General features: G+C 45.8%; 1 protein-coding gene across 3 annotated transcripts in view; it reads left to right on the top strand.

The window, feature by feature from the left end:
- The window catches only part of TRAPPC9 (trafficking protein particle complex subunit 9), a 730192-nt gene that overhangs the window by 209382 nt on the left and 500742 nt on the right, over positions 1–20068 (top strand). For all 3 annotated transcript variants that reach the window (XM_019032441.4, XM_004047569.5, XM_055349566.2), the window contains one exon: positions 3245–3397. In XM_019032441.4, coding sequence (XP_018887986.2) covers positions 3245–3397 — 153 coding nt within the window. The remainder of the gene's footprint in view (positions 1–3244; positions 3398–20068) is intronic.

The following is a 20068-nucleotide window of genomic DNA, read 5'->3' as shown; positions in this document are numbered from 1 at the left end:
TTTTGTACCCTTTGCCCCCAAAGCTTGACTGAAGTGTTTAGATTTTTATCCTGTAATTAGAGTGGCTATAATTGGATATGATTCACTTTCTTTGACTTTAGGTGATTCTTGTTGACCCATTCCATCTCCCACTTTGAGTTTTGGATAATACTTTCCTCCAATTCTCCATTTCCCTTTCACTAAATTCCTATAAGAATCTCATCCAACAGCCACAGCTTCTTCTGTTTTGGGGACGGAGTCTCGCTTTGTTGCCCAGGCTGGAGTGTAGTGGCGCGACCTTGACTCACTGCAACCTCCACCTCCCTGGGTCAAGTGACTCTCATGCCTTGGGCTCCTGAATAGCCAGGACTACAGGTGTGCGCCACCATGCCCAGCTAATTTTTGTATTTTTAGTAGAGACAGGGTTTCACCCTGTTGCCCAGGCTGGCCTCGAACGCCTGGCCTCAGGTGATCTGCCCACCTTGGCCTCCCAAAGTGCTGGGATTACAGGTGTGAGCCACTGCGCCCGGCCCACAGCTTCTGGAAACCATCTGAACGTAGGGATTCATTCCTCAGACTGTCGTTAAAGTTGACTTTCCAGGAACCAGCCTGCTCAACAATTCCATCATCCTTTTCCCAGCCGTCTGTCTTTTCCCAGATCATTCTAAAATACTGTGATAATATCAGTTTGCAAAGCATCTGAATACCATCTAAGGTGGTGGACTGGGTGATGCTGAAGGGCAGCTAATATTTATCAAACATCTATAATATGCCAAGTCTTCCACTGACAGCTGAATGACCTGTTACATATGCTAACCTCCTTCCATGATTTCACTGGTTGTTGGGAGGATTAAGTGAGGTAATACGTGGAGCGTCTGGCACATTTGAGGTGTTCTGTGAATGACTAAGTAAATAAATGAATGTGATGTGGTTTCTAAACACTTTTCAAGGACGCTGTCCCCTGGATCTGTCTCTCTGTGTTAGTATCCTTCTTTAAGGAAACATGGAGATGTAAACGCCGTCTGGTCAGACGTGCTCCAGAGGGAGCTTGGCCAGTTCTGCAGGACCGTGCCATGGTCGAGCACACCTCCGGCCAGGAATATGTCTGCTTATTTTGCAGCTCAGTTTGTCCTCGTGTTCTGGAGTTAGCACACCACGTATCTTTTTTCTTTCATGGGGATTTTGGTCAAGCTCTCCGTCTTCCCCTGAGCTCCTGTGAGGTTCACTTCTGGATCCTCCGACCAGGACTTTACATTTGAACTTCACCATGAAATGTCTTCATGCAGGAAGTGAATGTGACTTTGGAATCATTTGGATCTAGGATTCTAGACCGATTCCATAGTTGGTGACCATGGATAAGTTACTTCATCTCTCTAAAACCGTCTCCTTATTCAGACTGAAGACGTTCAGCATAAAAAACTGGTTCCCAGAAAGGGGATAGTGGGAAAACAGCAAGTCGCTCCTGCCTTCTAGGCTGGAGGGGCACCAGGAGGAGGACCTTTGCAGAGCCTGGAAGCTGGGCCCTTCCTGGGAGGAGGAGGACCTTTGCAGAGCCTGGAAGCTGGGCCCTTCCTGGGAGGAGGAGGGCCCTGTGCTCATGGCTTCCTGTCCCCTGTGTTGGTCAGGAGGGTTTCTTGTTCTACCATGTGGGGACAGCCAGACACATAGCATGTGACACAGGGCATGTGCACCTGACAGCAGTTCGTTGGTCGCAGACACTCACAGCTGGGGAAGGAGGATGCCATGCCACGTAGGGCCATGTGGGGCTGCACTCAGGAACAGAGAGAGCAGCTGCCCAGGGGCTGGGAGAGGCGGGCTTTGGGGTATGGAGAGGGAGGGCTGCCCCCGGCTCCCCAGGGAGGATGTGACTGGCTTATTTCAGTCCCTTCCAGGCTGGCAGGGAACTGACACCCACTGCCCAGGATACACAGGGCTGCACCTGCTTTCCGCGCCTGGAAACCTGCCTGGCTGAGGGACCCTGTATCTGCAGGAGCAGAGTCAGGAGGGGACTTGTGGTGAGGCCGTTTGGGGCCCTCCCAGTTTTGCCGGATGTCAAGGCAGCATGTCATACTGTGCCTGGGTTTTAGGAACTGGAGCCGTGGAGAGACGCAGCTACTTCAGCGGGCACCAGCAGTGGCCTCCCTGTGTCCCTTTCCTGTCCCCCTTCCTGTCCCCCTTCCTCCCGTGTTGCCTGAGGTTCTTACAGTGCTGTGGTCTTCTTGGTGCTTTTACAGATAGTACTTTATTGAATCTGTAAAATAACCCTGTGGTGCAGTAATTGTTATCCCCATTTTACACACGAAGAAACCTTGACTCCAAGGGATCGTTATTCTCCATGGCACTCGAGTTAGTCAGTGTCAAAAAGGCACCAAAGTCAAGGCCATGTGACTCTAACATTCAAGACTTTTTATTAAAGACCATGGTGTATTTGCCAGAAAGCAAGGGAAACACCTCTCCCCGGAGGCCCTTCCCAAGGTGCCGTCCTTAATTCTTTGATTTGATTTTTTTTTTTTTTTTGAGATGGAGTCTTGCTCTGTTGCCCAGGCTGGAGTGCCGTGGCATGATCTTGGCTCATTGCAACCTCTGCCTGCCGGGTTCAAGTGATTCTCCTGCCTCAGCCTCCCGAGTAGCTGGGATTACAGAGGCGCGCTGCCACACTGGCTAAATTTTGTATTTTTTTGTAGAGATGGGGTTTCACCATGTTGTCCAGGCTGGACTGGAACTCCTGACCTCAAGTGATTCACCCTGCCTCAGCCTTTCAAAGTGCTGGGATTATAAGTGTGAGCCACAGCGTCCCGCTTGGGTTTTGATTTTTTATTCTCTTTTTGTGAAGAGGTGTCTCATATTAAATATACACTTTCCCTACTACACTTGGATCTGTTTCTCTTTAAGGTGATATAATACAGAAAATATTCATTGTGGAGAAATTTAGTTTAACTCTGATTTAGTTTATAAGAGCAAAACAGCATTTATTTGGTCAATGAGAAGGAGTTGCTCACTAAGGCGTCAAGATGGCTTGGCTTGAGCTCGGTGCCTCTAGAGATGAGCCGTTCTTCCTCCTTCCTGTGCCTCCTTCATAAACAGGGGTGATTGCCTTGCAACACTTCTTGGTTCTGGAATGTTCTTGTCACTTTGATCGTACACATTTTAAAAGCTCTTCTTTTTCCTTGGCTTTTGAGAATGCATCAGAATTTTCTAGGGGATTGGTAAGTCCCATACTGCCTCAGTTACAGCATCCTCATCACTGTCATTGTTATTATTATAGAAAAATTGTATGGCGACTTCTTGAGCTGGAAGCTAGAGGAAACCCTTGCCCAGTTCCCTTTGCAGCCTGGGAAGGTGGCCACGTTCACAATCAACATCAAAGTGAAGCTGGATTTCTCCTGCCAGGAGAATCTCCTGCAGGATCTCAGTGATGGTAAGCACTTTCCTAATTTTAATTAGCACGTCAGGGTCCTAGATACTGTGTAGCAACCCCCATCCCTTGATGCCTGCTGTTTGCTGTTTGTAACTCACTTGTCATTCATTAACTCAAGCTGCCTGAGACATCTCCTGGGCACTTTGTTAACAGAGTGTGTTACTGTATGTGTCTGAAAGTAATAAAAGTACTTTTTATCTAAATGATTTAATTCTCACTCTTTATTAGTTTGTACTCATTTACCAGCAGGTCATTCTAAATTAGTGGAATGTAGGAATTACTGCGTTTTTTCAAGTATAACTGCTGTGATTCTTTAGACATCTAATTAGCTGTGATGATAAAGTTTTCCTTCGAAGTCTGATGATATCTATAAGGAGGTGGAGTGTGGAAGAAATGGAAATTTATATTTGTTGTAACATTAGGACTGATTAGAGATAAGATTTCATAGATTGGTTGGGTGTGATGGCTCACACCTATAATCTCAGCACTTTGGGAGGCCAGGGCGGGCGGATCACCTGAGGCCAGGAGTTTCAGACCAGCCTAGACAACATGGTGAAATCCTGTCTCTATTAAAAATACAAAAATTCGTCGGGCATGGTGGCGCATGCCTGTAATCCCAGCTACTCAGGAGGCTGAGGGCAGGAGAATCGCTTGAACCTGGGAGGCGGAGGTTGCAGTGAGTCGAGATCATGCCACTGCACTACAGCCTGGGCAACACAGTGAGACTCCATCTCAAAAAAAAAAAAAAAAAGATTTCATAAATTAATTATGCCAAATTATGAAGCATTCATTTGGAGGCAGTGTGGAGTCTTTCAGTCAACTCAGGCTCCCCTAACAAAATACCACAGACAGAACAGCTTAAACAACCAAGATTTATTTCCTCATAGCTCTGGAGACTGGGAGTCTGAGGTCAGACTGTCAGCCGTGGTGATTTTGTGGTGAGGGAGGGTCCTCTTCCTGGCTTGCAGATGGCCACCTTCGTGCTGCGTCCCCACCTGGAGGAGAGAGGGAGCTCTGGTGTCCACCCCTTCTCACAAGGGCACTCATCTCATAGAGGGGGCTCCATCTCCATTGCTTCATCTAAAGCTAATTACCTCCCAAAGGCCCCACCTCCTAAAGCTGCCCCACTGGGGGACAGGCCTTCAGTAGATGCAGCTGGGGAAGGGGGATGCAGCTCAGTCCCTAACAGACGCCCTCCATAGAGTTTGCTGTCTGCACCCTCTGCAGTTCAAATAGTCAGCATGAGCTTCTTGTATAGTGCTGGTATTTGGTAAAATATTCTTTTTATATTATTAACAAATGTAGAAAAACAGGTTTAGGGTTGGATACATTAGAAAATGAAAAAAGTCGAGAGGATTTAAAATTATACCAAGACTTAAAAATGTCTGATGACACGGATTTTTTTGGTTGGTTTGTAAACGGCTTTATCCCGCTGAACTGCATTTTTTCTTTTTAATCAGTAGACAGAGGGTTACATAGGTTCTGACTTCTTTTTCCCAAGAAGGGGGTTTGGCAGAATAAATGGTGCCCAGCACCTGCCCCTGGAACACTTGGGACTGGATATTACCCCAGGGCTATGTCTTGGCACGTGGACTCCAGGCTAGCAGTGAGGGAATGGTGACCGTGGTTTCTCCCATGGCCTGCCAGGGTCGTCTTATTCCTGAGGAACAGTGTGGAAGGCTTCCAAGTGGAAGGCTTGGCTTTTTGTGCTTGGTTGTTTGAATTTGCATGTTCAGTGCAGACCTATTTTGTCCTGTTATGACTGTGCTTCTGCCTTTTGTTATAGAGGGGACTAGGGCAGTCTCTCTGCCCTTCTAAGGTCAGAGAGAAAAATTGAGCAAAATTGCAATTTGGGACTTGTAGTCTGGGAGTACCTTCTTCTATCTTTTAAAACAAAACCAAATCAGACCTCGAATTATGGTCACCAGGTGGTTTGTAAATGTGAGGCTGGCCTGATTGCTGGTCATGGCACGTAGTGGTTACTCATGAGATGCCCGCTTTATTAATAACAGTTAATAGAAGCTCTGGCTGGTTGTTTACATAGTATGTGACAGAAAGAGACAGCGAATCTCTAAGGTAAGTTTTACCTTAGAAAAACCAGGAAACCAGGTCAAGTTTTATGGAGGAAAAGGTAGGCACGAAGAACCACCTAGAGCTTGGTCCATGGAGGCTGCCTTGTTACGTGCAGTTCAGTCCAAGGAAGCACGAGACCATCGCGGCGCCCTTATGTGAAGTGGCTGTGAACTCAGTGGCAGAGGCTCATTTGTGGCCTCTGGGAACTGGGAGACGACCCCCTGTAGCTCACAGTCTAACAGTCTCAGAGACATCTAACGGGGGACCACATGTGGACCCAATTTGATTCTCAGGCATGGACTCGCATTAATTATGGTTACTGAAGTTAAATGACGCTTAAAAAATTCACAGCAACCTGGATAGCTGTTGCACAAACCGGGATCCTGGATTCAGTGTGGGCCATAGATAGCTGGAAGATAATTAATGTTTATTGAGCATTGTCACATGTTGTGTATAAAGACTGGGCTAGCCACTTTTTTTCTGGCATTATTTCTATTTAATCTTTGTAAAAACTCTATAAAGTAAATGTTGTAATTCCCATTTTATAAACGCAAGTGGGAAGAATGTTCTCGATTAAAGGAGATTGAAGAGCTATAACAATCAAATGCTGTGCATGATCCTTAATTGTATCCTGGATTTAAAAAAGAAGACTTTGTTTTGGGACAATTGAAGAAATTGAATACTATAAGATAATATTATTGTATCAATGACAAATATATCGAGTATGATAATGAAATTGAAATTGTAGCAGAAAATTCTTGTTCTTAGGAAATAAATGCAGAAGCATTTAAGAGTGAAAGATCAGGCCAGGCACGGTGGCTCACGCCTGTAATCCCAGCACTTTGGGAGGCCGAGGCGGGCGGATCACAAGGTCAGGAGATTGAGACCATCCTGGCTAACATGGTGAAACCCCGTCTCTACTAAAAATACAAAAACAAAAATTAGCCGGGCCTGGTGGCGGGCGCCTGTAGTCCCAGCTACTCGGGAGGCTGAGGTGGGAGAATGGCGTGAACCCGGGAGGCGGAGCTTGCCGTGAGCCGAGATCGCACCACTGCACTCCAGCCTGGGTGACAGAGCGAGACTCCGTCTCAAAAAAAAAAAAAAAAAAAAAAGAAAGATGATTTGCCTGCACTTACTTTAATAGGGTGAAGGAAAAAAATACAGTGTGAATGTGAATCTAGAGAGAAATAAAGTAAAAATGTCAAATTATTAAAAATAAGTGTCTTTAACTATTTACAATACCAAATATGTGGAATCGACCTAAGTGGCCATCAATAGTGAATTGGATAAAGAAAATGTGGTACATATACACCCTAGAAGACTATGCAGCCACAGAACAGAATGAAATCATGGCCTTTGCAGCAACGTGGATGCATCTGGAAGCCATTATCCTAAACCAATGAATGCAGGAATAGAAAAGCAAATACAGCATATTCTCACATATAAGTGGGAGGTATGCACTGAGTCCTCACAGACATAAAGGTGGCAACAACAGACACGGGGGCTACTCGAGAAGGCAGGGAGTGAGGGGGGCAAGGAGGGAAAAACCAGTTGTTGGGTACCACGCTCACTGTCCGGATGACAGAATCATTCATTTCCCAAACCTCAGCATCACACAGTATACTCATGTAACAAACCTGAACATGTACCCCCTAAATCTAAAATAAAAGTTGAAATTATTTAAAAAAGTTAGCTTTAGATAAAGAGATATATGGATCTTCATTTCTTGTAAGTTTTCTGTAGGCTTGATATTTTTCAAAATAATAACAAGAAAAAGATTTTGTAGAGCACTGTTTTGATGTATTATTTTGATTTCTAAGTGAGTTTTAGAAATTGTTTCTAAATGAAACATCAGAAAGCAAATTATTTACCTTATCTTCAAATTCTTGGCAGATATCTATCTTCTTCATATAACTAGCCTAGGGTAAGAGAAGTCAACTTTTCAACCACAAAATAGTATATTCTTTTCCTATGATCCTTATAATACTTGAAATCTCTGATTTCTTGGAATTTTGTGTTTAAAATTAGAAGTCCTGGAAGATGGTGGCAAACTGTCTTAGGTTTTGAATATATGAACTATTCAGTCAAACAGACTGAACAACTAGAATAGAAAAACCAAATACCCATAGGCAAAAATATATAGCAAAACCAGTTACCAGAGTATCCCCACGGACCCCAAAATATAAGTAGATGTGGACAAACCACTAATAACAACACGGTTTCACCATCTGCACAAGAGGAAGCCGGAAACACACACACCCAGGAATCCCCACACAGCCAGCAGGTACTCACTGGGCAGCTCAGTGGGCCAAGTTGAGAACAGCAGCTGAAATGTGGAGGAGTTTGTATGTTCCAGTAGCAGATGAGTGCAAAGAATTCCTGTAGAACAAAGCCTCACCTGTGGAGAAGCTGCTAGGAACAGAGGTGAGATAGCAGAAGCAAGGAAAGAGAAGATCTGGCTGAAACTAGGGGAGGAGAACAGAGTTAAGTGGTCTAGAAAGTAATTTCTTATATTCTTGAGTACCACCCAAAACACAGAATGCAGTGTGTAGATTTACTAGAATTAGAAGAGCTATCCTGAATCATTTCTCCTAAACATTCATGAAAACTAGTTTCATGTAAAGATGGTCAACAGAAAAGGATCATGGCCAAACTCTATGCAGTGATTCTAGTGAAAACATAAGCAGCAAGATAACATAGAAGAACATGCTCAAAAGCTGATAAAAATTACAGAAACCCATAATGAGCTAAAAGACATGAAGAAGAAGTACAAAAGAATAACATAAATCTGAATGAGAAAAACTCAGAAATGAGATGGATATAACTCAGGAAAGAATTTGAAATAGAATAAATTTTTTTTTCCAGCATTGTAGTTTCTAGTGAGTTATATATACCTGCCAGATACATTAAGGGAAGCAGAAGATGAAAAGAGAGAAGAAAAAAGAATCGAGAGAAAGATGATTAAAGAGAAAGTGACACACTTAGAAGCTAGGCAAAGAAGATCTAACGTACATGCATGCATGCATACATATATACATACATATATCTGCTATGAGACACCAGAGAAGGAAACGGAAACAATGGAACCACAACATGTTAAAAACTATAATTCACAGAAAACTTTCTGTAATTAAAAAAAAAAAACCCTTGAAACTATTGCATGAATGGGTACACTGTATAAATGAGAATCTTGACTTAGAATGACCGGGACATATTCTAGTTATATTACTGGACTTAAAGTCTTTTGGGCTTTTAGACTCAGTTAGCAAGTGATTTATGAAATAAAGAAAATCAGATTCTCATTGGACTTTTTGACAGCAGCAGTATTCCAGAAGCCAATAGAATAGCATGTATCTAGACTATGTCTAGCTACTCATGTAATGAAAATTTAAGCCAGAGATTTGTAGGCGCAGCCACACTAACATTTAGGTATACAGGGCTTAGACAAATTGTTGTCAACATGCAAGACTGGAAGAATTAAATTCTCATGATTTCTTGAGGATTCTACTAGGGAAGCACAGCCAAAATAACTAGAGAGACGTTGTCATAAGGACTTGTGGTGAACATTAAACATATCGTTGCTTGTATAGCTAAGACCAAATGAGCATTCAAAGGGAGAAGATAGTATGTCATGGTAATCTGCTCTTACAGTATCCATCACAATAATTTAAAACATGGGGGGAGCATGGGAAGTCATATGCAAAAGTAATTTTTTTTTTTGAGACGAAGTCTGGCTCTATCGCCCAGGTTAGAGTTCAGTGGCACGATCTCAGCTCATTGCCACCTCCTCTTCCCGGGTTCAAGTGATTCTCCTGCCTCAGCCTCCCAAGTAGCTGGGACTACATGCGTACGCCACCACACCTGGGTAATTTTTGTATTTTTAGGAGAGACGGGGTTTCACCACGTTGGCCAGGCTGGTCTCAAACTCCTGACCTCAGGTGATCCGCCCGCCTCGGCCTCCCAAAGTGCTGGGATTACAAGTGTGAGCCACCATGCCCGGCCCCAAAAGTAATTTTTAAACAGTTCTCTGTAATTGTTTTGGTAGAGATAGTGTTAGTACTCATATTCTGAAACTAGGTATCAGTGTAGGGTAAAGTAAATGATTAATTCTGTGATAATCTCATTCTATCATCTGAATCTAGTTTTGAACTAGGATTCTCATATGGAAGACAGGAAGTAACTGATGTCAGATATGAAGTTAAGTAAAAACCTTGTAGTTTAGAATTTGAATAAAAAATAGCAAGAAATCATGAACTATTTGAAAAGCTATCAATCTCCTAGCCTTGTACAGTGTCTGAGTCTAGAAACGGACCAGTCCAGCAGCAGTGAGCATTCCTAATGCCCACCTCCTAGTCTTGAAACACACTTTCTCACTCAGAGAAAAATAACCAGTTCTAGATGTGGAGCAGGAAACAGAGCAGGAAGGTGATCTTGGACCATCTTGTCAAACTTGCAGCAAAGGAGCGATTAGAGAGCATGGAGGTTGTATTGAAGGGCCCCGCCTGAAGAAGTGACCACTGGCAATTTGAGCATCAGTAAAACTGCGAACTTTGTTTCAGTCCATGAGTTCTCAATGCTGCTTGAGAGAATTGTTCACCCTTGGAAAATGATGGGGAAGCGATTTATCATTTTGAAAATGGTAAGCAATGAGTATTTATTCTGCCTTTTCATGTAGACTGCGCGATTGGACGATCTCATAACAGTTGATGAGGGGAGTCTCTCTTTATAGAAGTATTTGGGCTAACAATGGACATAAGGAGGATAGAATTCGAATATCATCATTTTGCCATCCCTAATAGATTAATGAGTCGAGACAGTAAGCATCCACATAACAAAATAAGAGACAACCACACATTATGTTCCTCCTGCTGGGAGAACACAGCACTTTCTGTGAATTAGCAGTGTCCCAGAATCACACCTGAGGCTGATCAGCGCTCTGGCTCTAACTGCTAATTTACAGGACTTCAGAAGGCAGAAAAACTTGTTAAACTACACCACAGGGACACAGTTGGCAGTCCAGACTCCAGGAAACCCTGCAGTCCATGAATTGGTTCTCTCAACAAGTAAATTATCAGGGGGAAAAAGGGATGAAGTTCTGGAGATAGATGATGGTGATGATTGTACAACAGTGTGAATGTGCTTAACGCTGCTGACCCAGTACATTTAAAAATGGTTAAAGTGGCAAACTTTAAATTATGTGTATTTTACAGACACACACACACACACACACACCACAAAACAAAGAGATGAAAAGGCTATCTGTAGTTTAAGAGAGAGTTAAATGACACATTTAAAAATAGGCACAGCTAAACTGTAGTTTCATTGCTGCATGCTTACATGGTAAAATGGCAAAGAGAAGCAAGGCAGTGACTAGCACAAAGTCTGGGTGGTGGGCCCTGTGGGCGAGGGAGGACGTCAGCATTGGGATGGGCAAATCGAGGGCTTCTAGGGGGCTGGTAAAATTCTGCTTCTGGACCTGTGTGGTGTTTTCTAGGGTGTTTGCTTCATAATAATTCATTAAGTGATACCTTTATTTTTGGTGGTTTTGTCAATCAGTGTTGTACTTCACAATAAAGTGTTTTTTAAAAGAAGAGGCCAGGCGCGGTGGCTCATGCCTGTAATCCCAGCACTTTGGGAGGCTGAGGCGGGTGAATCATGGGGTCAGGAGATCGAGACCATCCTGGCCAACATGGTGAAACCCCGTCTCTACTAAAAATACAAAAATTAGCTTGGTGTGGTGGCGTGCACCTTGATCCCAGGTACTCCGGAGGCTGAGGCAGGATAATCGCTTGAACCCGGAAAGCAGAGATTGCAGTGAGCCGAGATCGCGCCACTGCACTCCAGCCTGGTGTCAGAGCGAAACTCTGTCTCAAAAAAAAAAAAAAAAAAAAAAAAGGAATTGGAAACACCTTAGTAATAATACTTTTGTGTAACAGACAGCTTTGTCATCTGATGAGATTGAAAAATTATTTTATCCAAGAAGGTTTTCATGAAGGAATTATCCAGAAGATCGAGCCAGGCTGCTGCACGTGCCCTCTTTGTCTGAGGGACATGTTTGAGCACAGGGAGCTGTCGGGAAGATTGATAAATTAGTGTTTTGATTTTATTGGGATTGATGTGTCACATGAAAACTGCCTTTGGGTTGCCGTTTCTTGACGGTGGGATGAAAGCATCACCTGCTTTGGTTTCCTTTTCAATTAATTAATTATTTAATTTGGTTTTCTTTCTCTGTGTACTTTTTGGCTTTTGGTTTTGTAAGAGAAATGTCAACTTTCCCTGCTGACAGTTTCTGTTAGACATGATAATTAACTGTGGCATTTCAGTTTCAGTATGGGAAATAGTGATCCCTAGTATCACAGAATGAGACAAGACGGTAGATGTCAGCTAATCAATTTGGTTGACAGAACAGGAACCTGAGGCCCAGGAAGGTGGAATGATTTGTCCAAGGCCTCACACAGCAGCACCAGGGGCCCTGCCTGCTGCGGAGCTTGTCCTGCTGTTATCCACTCCTTCCTTCCCTTTGGGCAGCGGTCCCCAACCTTTTTGGCACCAACGACCAGTTTTGTGGAAGACGGTTTTTCTGCGGACCACGGTGGCGAGGGGATGGTTTTGGGTTGAAACTCTTCCACCTCAGATCATCAGGCATTAGACTCTCATAAGGAGCATGCAACCTAGATCCTTGGTGTGCACAGGTCACAATAGAGTTTGCACTCCTGTGAGAACCTGAGGCCGCTGCTGAGCTGACGGGAGGCAGAGTTCAGGCTGCAAAGCTCGCTAGGCTGCCACCCACCTCCTGCTGTGCGGCTCAGTTCCTAACAGGCCACAGACCAGGCCACCAGGGGTTGCGGGCCCCTGCCTTAGGGAACAAACAGAACAGTATTTCTAGGTCCATCTTTGTGGTACCTATAAACTTCTGGTTTGCTGGGAAGTGAATGTCACAATTCTGGTGGACAAATGGAGACTTGCTTTTTTAAAAAATGGGGATATGATAGCAGTTCATGTAAGGAATCTTCCTGTCTTTGTCAGAGAGGAGGGTAATAGAGAGTGGGCGGCAAACCTGGTCCTTTAAGTCATCTGCTGCTTTTGTATCTTGAGAAGGGACAGGTTGACTTTGGTGAGTAGTGCCCGTTTTATCTCATGAATTTGAACACCATGGGGAAAATATGCTTATCTGTATCATAGGGCTCTCCCACTAAACATTCATTCATCAAAACACAGGGGCAAGTGTGTGCCTAGTTTCAGCTGTTGTCAACATGCCACTTTTTTTAAGCCTTTTCCCCACTCTTGTATCCCTTCCTCTCAGCACATGGTCTCTTTTCAAAGATCCACAGAGGCCATCAGGCAGAAACCTTCTCTGCTTCCCCTCTTTCCTCTGGGATACACTTGTTTTTCCCATCTGTTTCGTTGTGGAGGAAGATGGGCTCCTCCTCTCATCAGAGGTGAATCGTCTGACTTGTGTTCCGGATCAGGTATCCTTTCTCTTTGGTCTTTTGAACTTGCCCTTGTTTTTCTAGGTCACGGCTCATGGACCACCTGCATCAAAGTGTCTTTGCTAAAACGCAGATTCCTCAGCCCACCCGGCTCTTCGACATCCCTTTCTGTGGGCACTGGGCTGCGATCTGTGTTTCTGACCCATTCTCTGGGGGGTTCTGCACACTAAGCTTTGAGCAGTTTTGTCCCAGTCCCCCAGCCGACATGCCCAAATCCTCTCCTAAACCATGGGTTTCTCTCTGGCTACTCCTTACTCTTTCCCCTTCACTTTTTCATCCTTCTTGTACTTTTCCGCCATTGAAATCAGGCTTTTAACTTCCCTCCCCCTCCGCGGTTGCCACTTACTCATCCTCGGGAGACGCCAGTGACTGGCCAGTCCTCCTGTAGGTGGGGAGCTTCCCTCCCCTGGCCCTTGCCGTGCCACACTGACTGTTCCCGACTCTGCTTCACTGCTGCATCCCCAGCTATGGATGTCCCTAACAGTTTTGTCCTTAATACTTACCATACACTATATTTTTCCTAAATGATTTCACAGGCTCTAACATGATGGTAATGACTCTGAAACGTCTATTTCCGGTCTTGAATTCCATGTCAATGTTTTTAGCTGGCTTCCTGACTTTTACACCTGGCAGCCCCGAAAACACCTCCAGTTCAGCTTGTTCAAACTCTGATGGATTGTCATTCTCTCCAGATGGGCTCACCTTTCTGTGTTTCCTTTGGTGGCGAAAGCCATCATCATCTGCTGGGAAGTGCCGGCAAGAGTCCTGGGGCTGTTGCAGATGGTTCTCTCACCGCTGGAGTTCCATCCGTTCTTCCCCAAGGCTCATCTGTTCTTTCTCTTAAATATCGCTCCATCTTCTCTCCCTCTTTGCCTTGGTACACATGCCAAACACGTTTTATCTGAGCCTTCACGGGAGCCTAGTTAACTCTTTCGCTGTCACTAGTCTGGCCCTCTTGAATCCATCTTCTGGTGTGTCTTACAGTTTTCTCAAAAACAAATGTGCTCCTCGCTTTGGTGTCTAAGTCTCTATGTAATCTGGTACCAGTCTCTCTTTCTCTCTCTCTCTCTGCCTCTTCGTGTTGCCGGGCCCTTGCATGCTGTACCCTGGCCTTTGTGAAATGCCCTTCATCTGTGCTCTTCCCTCCACCTGGAATGTCCGTCTCTCTTTTTCTGCCAACCCACTCGGCCCCTCCCTCCTGCAAGCCCTTGAGTGTCCCCTCCCTCCATGTCCTGTGGCGGCAGAGCTCGAGCTCATCCTTCCCTGAGTCTCCCACGCAGCTGCCCTGTGCTCTCTCCTTTCCCAGTACGCAGTGGGGCCTGGTCAGAGCAGCTTCTTGGCATACGTTAAGCAAGTGAGGGACGGAAGGCACGCTGCGAAGGTCGCCGAGTGTTCCACACCCTGAGTTCAGAGACGGGAGAGCTGTCTGGCTGTGGTGATCTGGTGTTGCTTTCTGAACTCTGAATGAAGGGTCTTTTAAAATCTTTTTAATTTTAATTTTTTTTTTTTGAGATGGAGTCTCGGACTGTTGCCAGGCTGGAGTGCAGTAGCACGATCTCAGCTCACTGCAACCTCTGCCTCCCGAGCTTAAGCGATTCTCCTGTCTCAGCCTTCTGAGTAGCTGGGACTATAGGCGCATACCACCACGCCCAGCTAATTTTTGTATTTTTAGTAGAGACAGGGTTTCACCGTGTTGGCCAGGATAGTCTTGATCCCTTGACCTCGTGATCCACCCACCTCAGCCTCCCAAAGTGCTGGGATTACAGGCGTGTACCACTGCGCCTGGCCCAATTTTTATTTTTGAGATGGAGTCTCACTCTATCTCCCAGGCTGGAGTGCAGTGGTGTGATCTCAGCTCACTACAACTTCCTGGGTTCGAGTGATCTCCTGGGTTCAAGTGATTCTCCTCCCTAGTAGCTGGGATTACAGGGACACACCACCATGCCCAACTAATTTTTGTATTTTTAGTAGAGACAGGGTTTCATCATGTTGGACAGGCTGGTCTCAAACTCCTGACCTCAGGTGATCTGCCTGCCTCGGCCTCCTAAAGTGCTGGAATTACAGGTGTGAGCCACCACACCTGGCCTGAATGGTCTTTGAACAGGTCCTGACTAAAGATGAGCTGGATACCACCAGCAGGGATGCAGGTGACAGGGTGGCCCTGAATAAAGGCCGGTCTGGACAGCTTAGATGACCCAGGAGCAGGAGGGGATCCCCGTGGGAATGGCAGGCCCAGGTAGGCTGTGGAAGGCCTGAAGTTCCAGAAGTAATTTGGACTTCATTGAAAGATACTGGAGAGCCGCTGACAACTTTTTAAAAGAAGGCTGGTATGATGGGAAAGTCTGTTTTAAGAAGGTGAGTGGGGCTGGGTGCAGTGGCTCACACCTGTAATCCCAGTGAGTTGAGAGGCAGAGGTGGGAGGATCACTTGAGCCCGGGAGTTGGAGGCCAGTCAGTGCAACAAGACCCCATCTCTACAAAAAATAAGCAAAATGAGCTGGGCTTGGGAGGCTGAGATGGGAGGATTGCTTGAGCCCAGGAGTTCCAGGCTGTAGTGAGCTGTGTTTGTGCCACTGCACGCCAACCTGGGTGACAGAGTGAGACCCTGACTCAAAAAATAAAAGAAGGTAAGTTGGCTAGATTTGGGAGTGTCATCTGAGATTCACCTACCTGTGTATGGCAGGCGGTAAGTGTAACCACCCGAAGTTGAGGCAGGAAGGTCTTAACCAGGAGTGTGCCAGGTGAGCTGGAGAGCAAGAGGCGATGTGGACATGCAGTGGTAGGGGAGATCCCATAGCCTGGGGGGGTCAGAATTCTCCCCAGTCCTCCCCTCGGAGCCCCTGCGCACTGTCACCATTGGACGCTGCTGGGTTTGCATTACACAATTTAGTAGCAGGTCAAGTAGTTTCGTGAACTCCCATTAGAATCTCTTCTGTCCCCCTAGAAAAATGCAGTTCTTTTTGCCTGAAATGCCTCATGTTTATCAGGCGAAAGACAAACTGCCTGTGGGAAGTTGGAATCAGTTCAGTTCTTTGTGCAGAACTGGAGACTAGGGTGAAAAAAAACATGTCTATTTGGCATTTCATTATATTTTGCTTCTTCACAATTTAATGATAACGGATGCTTCCACTTATTGTAGTCAGGAATTAATTTTATTCGAGAGCCATCGCTCTTGAACGCATTATATTCACTTTCATAACTTGCCCCTTCCCCTCTTATTGTACTCCAAAATTGGGACAGTTATTCAGTGTCTTTGTCCTTATCTGCTACTGCTCTTGAAAATAAATACTAATTTTTGGAATTCGTAGTCTTATTTTTTAAAGAACAGTGACTCATCCTGAATTACCCAGAATTTAAAGACAAAGGTGATTGGAATCTTAATGCCATAATATTTCTTTTTCTCTTTGCAATTTCTATTTGCCTGAGTTTTTCCCACAAACGTGTTACTAAGAAGAAGGCCAGGGATTTCATGGAAACTTGGGTTCTTTCCTGAGGCCAGAGAGCCCAGGGGCTGGCGAGAGCAGAGGACCTGGCGGAGTGCGCGGTGCGTTGGTGTAGGTGTCCAGGCGCCTCCCATGCATCCCCTCCACGGCCGTGAGGAGGTGGATGCGGCCTCCGTGCCAGTGAGTCCCGAGCAAAGGGAAGCACGCCTGCACTTTGGTCCTTCTCACTCCACCACCCTCATCTCGCGGGCAGGGCCGGAGTCTTGTTTTTGTTCCTAGCTCCTGGTGGCTGCATCCTCCCCCGGTACTCTTGCTTTTCTTACTGCCTCAGAAGCAGCTCTCTGTCCCATTCAGTTGGAGATTCTTCCTTTTCCTCTTTACCTGGAAACACTGGAACTCCCGAGGGCCCCATCTGAGGCCCTCTTACACTTGGTTCCTAGGCTCGGTCTCTCCAGACGTCCTCGTGCTCCTGCGGCTCAGCGCCCCTCCACCCCCAGCTGCCTGCCTGCCTGCCTGTGGGCTCCTGATTTGAGGGGGCTGAGGGAGGCGCGTCTGGGTGGAGGCTGGCGTGGGGCTTCCCTCCGTGCCCTCACACTGCTGCCGTCTTCGTTGTTCTTCCCTCTGCTTTGACTCCGTGAAACAGAAAGGGAGGCTGGCCTGGTGCCCCCAAGCCAGCTGCTCCAAGGAGCAGCTTTCTCCGGGGCCTGCTCCCTCTTCCCAGTGAGCTCCTGGTGGGAAGCCCCTATGTCTGCAGCGCCCGGGCCCCTCCACTCTTGCCAGCCCACTCTAGCCTTGGGCAGTTCCTGAAGGTTCCAGCTGAAGCTTTTTGTTGCCTTGCCTGGTGTTTGCTGGAGCCCCGGCGTCAGCACGGGGGTCGCGCTTCCCCTGCAGGGGCCTCTCTCTGCATTCCAGGCTAGCTGTTTTCCCCGTGGCCCCAGCTCTCTGATCAGGCAGGGAAAGTTAATTTTCAGTATATCCAACTCTTTTACCTCGTCACAAGAGGGGCGCATTGTTGTTTCCAGCTCTCTACATCTTCGAGCTGAAATCAATTCACATCTTACAGTTTAATTCAGATCTGCAATTATTTTCGGATTATGTTGGCCATTTGTCATATTATGCGCTACTTTTGTTTTGTGTTCGGTGGGTTATCCGCCTTTGTTCTGAAGGAAAAAGGTTAATGACGCGTCGGACAGCCTGCCCATCGTTATATTTAGCCCGTGCCATCTCCCCGGAGTCTGACTCATAGGCAGTAATTTCACAGCGTGGCGGCGCAGCCGAGGGAAAGGTCAGCCTGCTCCTGCTTCCCTGGAGCTCTCAGGAGCACCTTCCTGGTGCTGGGTCTCCTTTGGACACTGAAAGTTTTCCAACACCCGTAAGCTGAATATGCCCCAGACATCTGTCTAATAACCTGTAAGTGCACGTCTCCCTAGCCACTGTTAGCCTGTAGGTGGGGAGGTTGACTCACTTCTTTGATTTAAATTTGGGTTGGAAAATAACTTCCTAAACTAGCAGGATAGAATGAAAATCCAGGTGTTTGTCATTCATTAGCAACAGGTGATCCCCATTGCAGGTAGCCTGAGCCGACGTCTCCTGGACCACTGAGCTGGCTGTTCTCATTACTGCCCTTTCCGCCCAGGCTGGCGGTGACTCACCGTGAGACAAGTCAGCTAGGTGTTCAGGACAGGGATTTCAGAGTATTTTTGTCCAAAGAGGAAAGGGATGATTTCTACGGATCACTACCAGTTGGTTTACTGTTAGCTCATCGTGTTGATCACACCAAGTCTTGCCAATTTGGTTTTCTAAGTATTTTCACGCCTTCTCCTCGTGTCCGCGTCACTGCTCTGATTCAGGCCCTTGTCATTTCTCATCTTTGCCATTTTAGTAGTTTTTGGATTGGGCTCCCGGCTGCTAATTTTGTCCCCTTTTCCACTATCTTCCACATTGTCACCGCAGTCATGTTTCTAAGGCAGAATCTCACTGTGCTCCTCTTCTGTTGGGTGACTTCTGGAGGCATCCCGTCACCCTCAGGACAATCTTTCCTGGGGCCTGCCCGCTCTGCTCTTGCTGCTGCCTCGCTGTCCCCCTCCTCCCTCCTGTGGTTTATATTCCGGGAATACTGAATTAGTTGCACTGTGCCCTCATATTTACTGCAAGAATAGACCAGTGGTTCTCCAGCTTTTCTGCACTCTGGAATCACCTGGGGATCTTAAAAAAACACTGCCTGGCTCCTAGTCCTAAATTTGGAGATTTAACTGGACTTACAGTTTTTCAAAGCACCCCAAAAGATTCTAATGTGCAGCAAAGTTTGGGAACCATTGGTATAGACTATCTTCCTTCTGCTTGTTTTCTTGAAAAACTCTTACTCATTCTCTGAATCTCAAGGCAGTTGTTCCAAATTCTGGGTTTCTCCAGGCAGACCTAGTTGCTGCTTATTCTCTGTTCCCTGCAATGATGAGTTTTGAGGTCTGATGGGGCAAGTCTCCCTACTAGATGATTGTTCAGGAGCTTTTTGGATGTTCTTTGTCTGATGATCTTCCACATCGATTTTATTTATATTTTATATTTTTTTGAGATGAAGTCTCACTGTTTCACCTAGGCCAGAGTGCAGTGGCGTGATCTCGGCTCACTGCAACCTCCACCTCCCAGGCTCAAGTGATTCTCCTGCCTCAGCCTCCTCAGTAGCTGGGACTACATGCGTGTGCCACCACGCTCAGCTAATTTTTTTATTTTTAATAGAGGCGGGGTTTCACCATGTTGGCCAGGCTGGTCTCAAACTCCTGACCTCAGGTGATCCGCCCGCCCTGGCCTCCCAACTTCTGGAATTACAGGCATGAGCCACCACGCCCAGCCCACATCAATTTTAGAATCAGTTTGTCAAGTTCCTCAAAGCAGTATGTTAGAATATTGACTGGGACTGCATCAAATCTATAGATTAATTTGGGGGAGAAGTGACATGTTTATGGTGGTTAGTCTTCTTATCTATGAATATTGTATGTCTCTTCATTTATTTTTCATTTTAAATGTCTTTCAAAAATATTGCCTCATATTCTCTATAAAGGTCCCACAGATTTTACTAGATTTATTCCCTGATAGTTTTTGTTAGGTGGTATTTGAAGTCTTTTTTTATGGAAGTGTAACTTACATACAGTAATGAACACAAATGTTAAGTTTATAGCTTGATAAATTTTTATTTTTATGTTCATATGAATCTATGTAAACACCCAGCTCATGATATAAATAATTTTCAGCACCCTCCAGTTCTCTTGAGTCCTGTGGCAGTCAATAGCTCCCCACAAAGATAATTGTCAATTATGACTTCTATCATCATAGATTAGTTTTGTTTTTACTTAAATTCCGTGTAGAAGAAATAAGTGACTGGGCACTCTGGCTCATGCCTGCAATCCCAGCACTTTGGGAGGCTGGGGTGGGCAGATCACTTGAAGCCAGAAGTTTGAGACCAGCCTGGCCAACATGGTGAATCCCCATCTCTGCTAAAAATATAAAAATTAGCTGGGCATGGTGGCACATGCTTGTAATCCCAGCTACTTGGGAGGCTGAGGCAGGAAAATTGCTTGAGCCTGGGAGGCGGAGGTTGCAGTGAGCCAAGATCACGCCACAGCACTCCAGCCTGGGTGACAAAGTGAGACTCTGTCTCAAAAAAAAAGG

Source organism: Gorilla gorilla, chromosome 7 (assembly GCF_029281585.2).
Source record: "Gorilla gorilla gorilla isolate KB3781 chromosome 7, NHGRI_mGorGor1-v2.1_pri, whole genome shotgun sequence".
NCBI classification, from domain to species: Eukaryota; Metazoa; Chordata; class Mammalia; order Primates; family Hominidae; genus Gorilla; species Gorilla gorilla.
The sequence above is the reverse complement of the archived record's forward strand: the minus strand, read 5'-3'. Positions and strand labels throughout refer to the sequence as shown.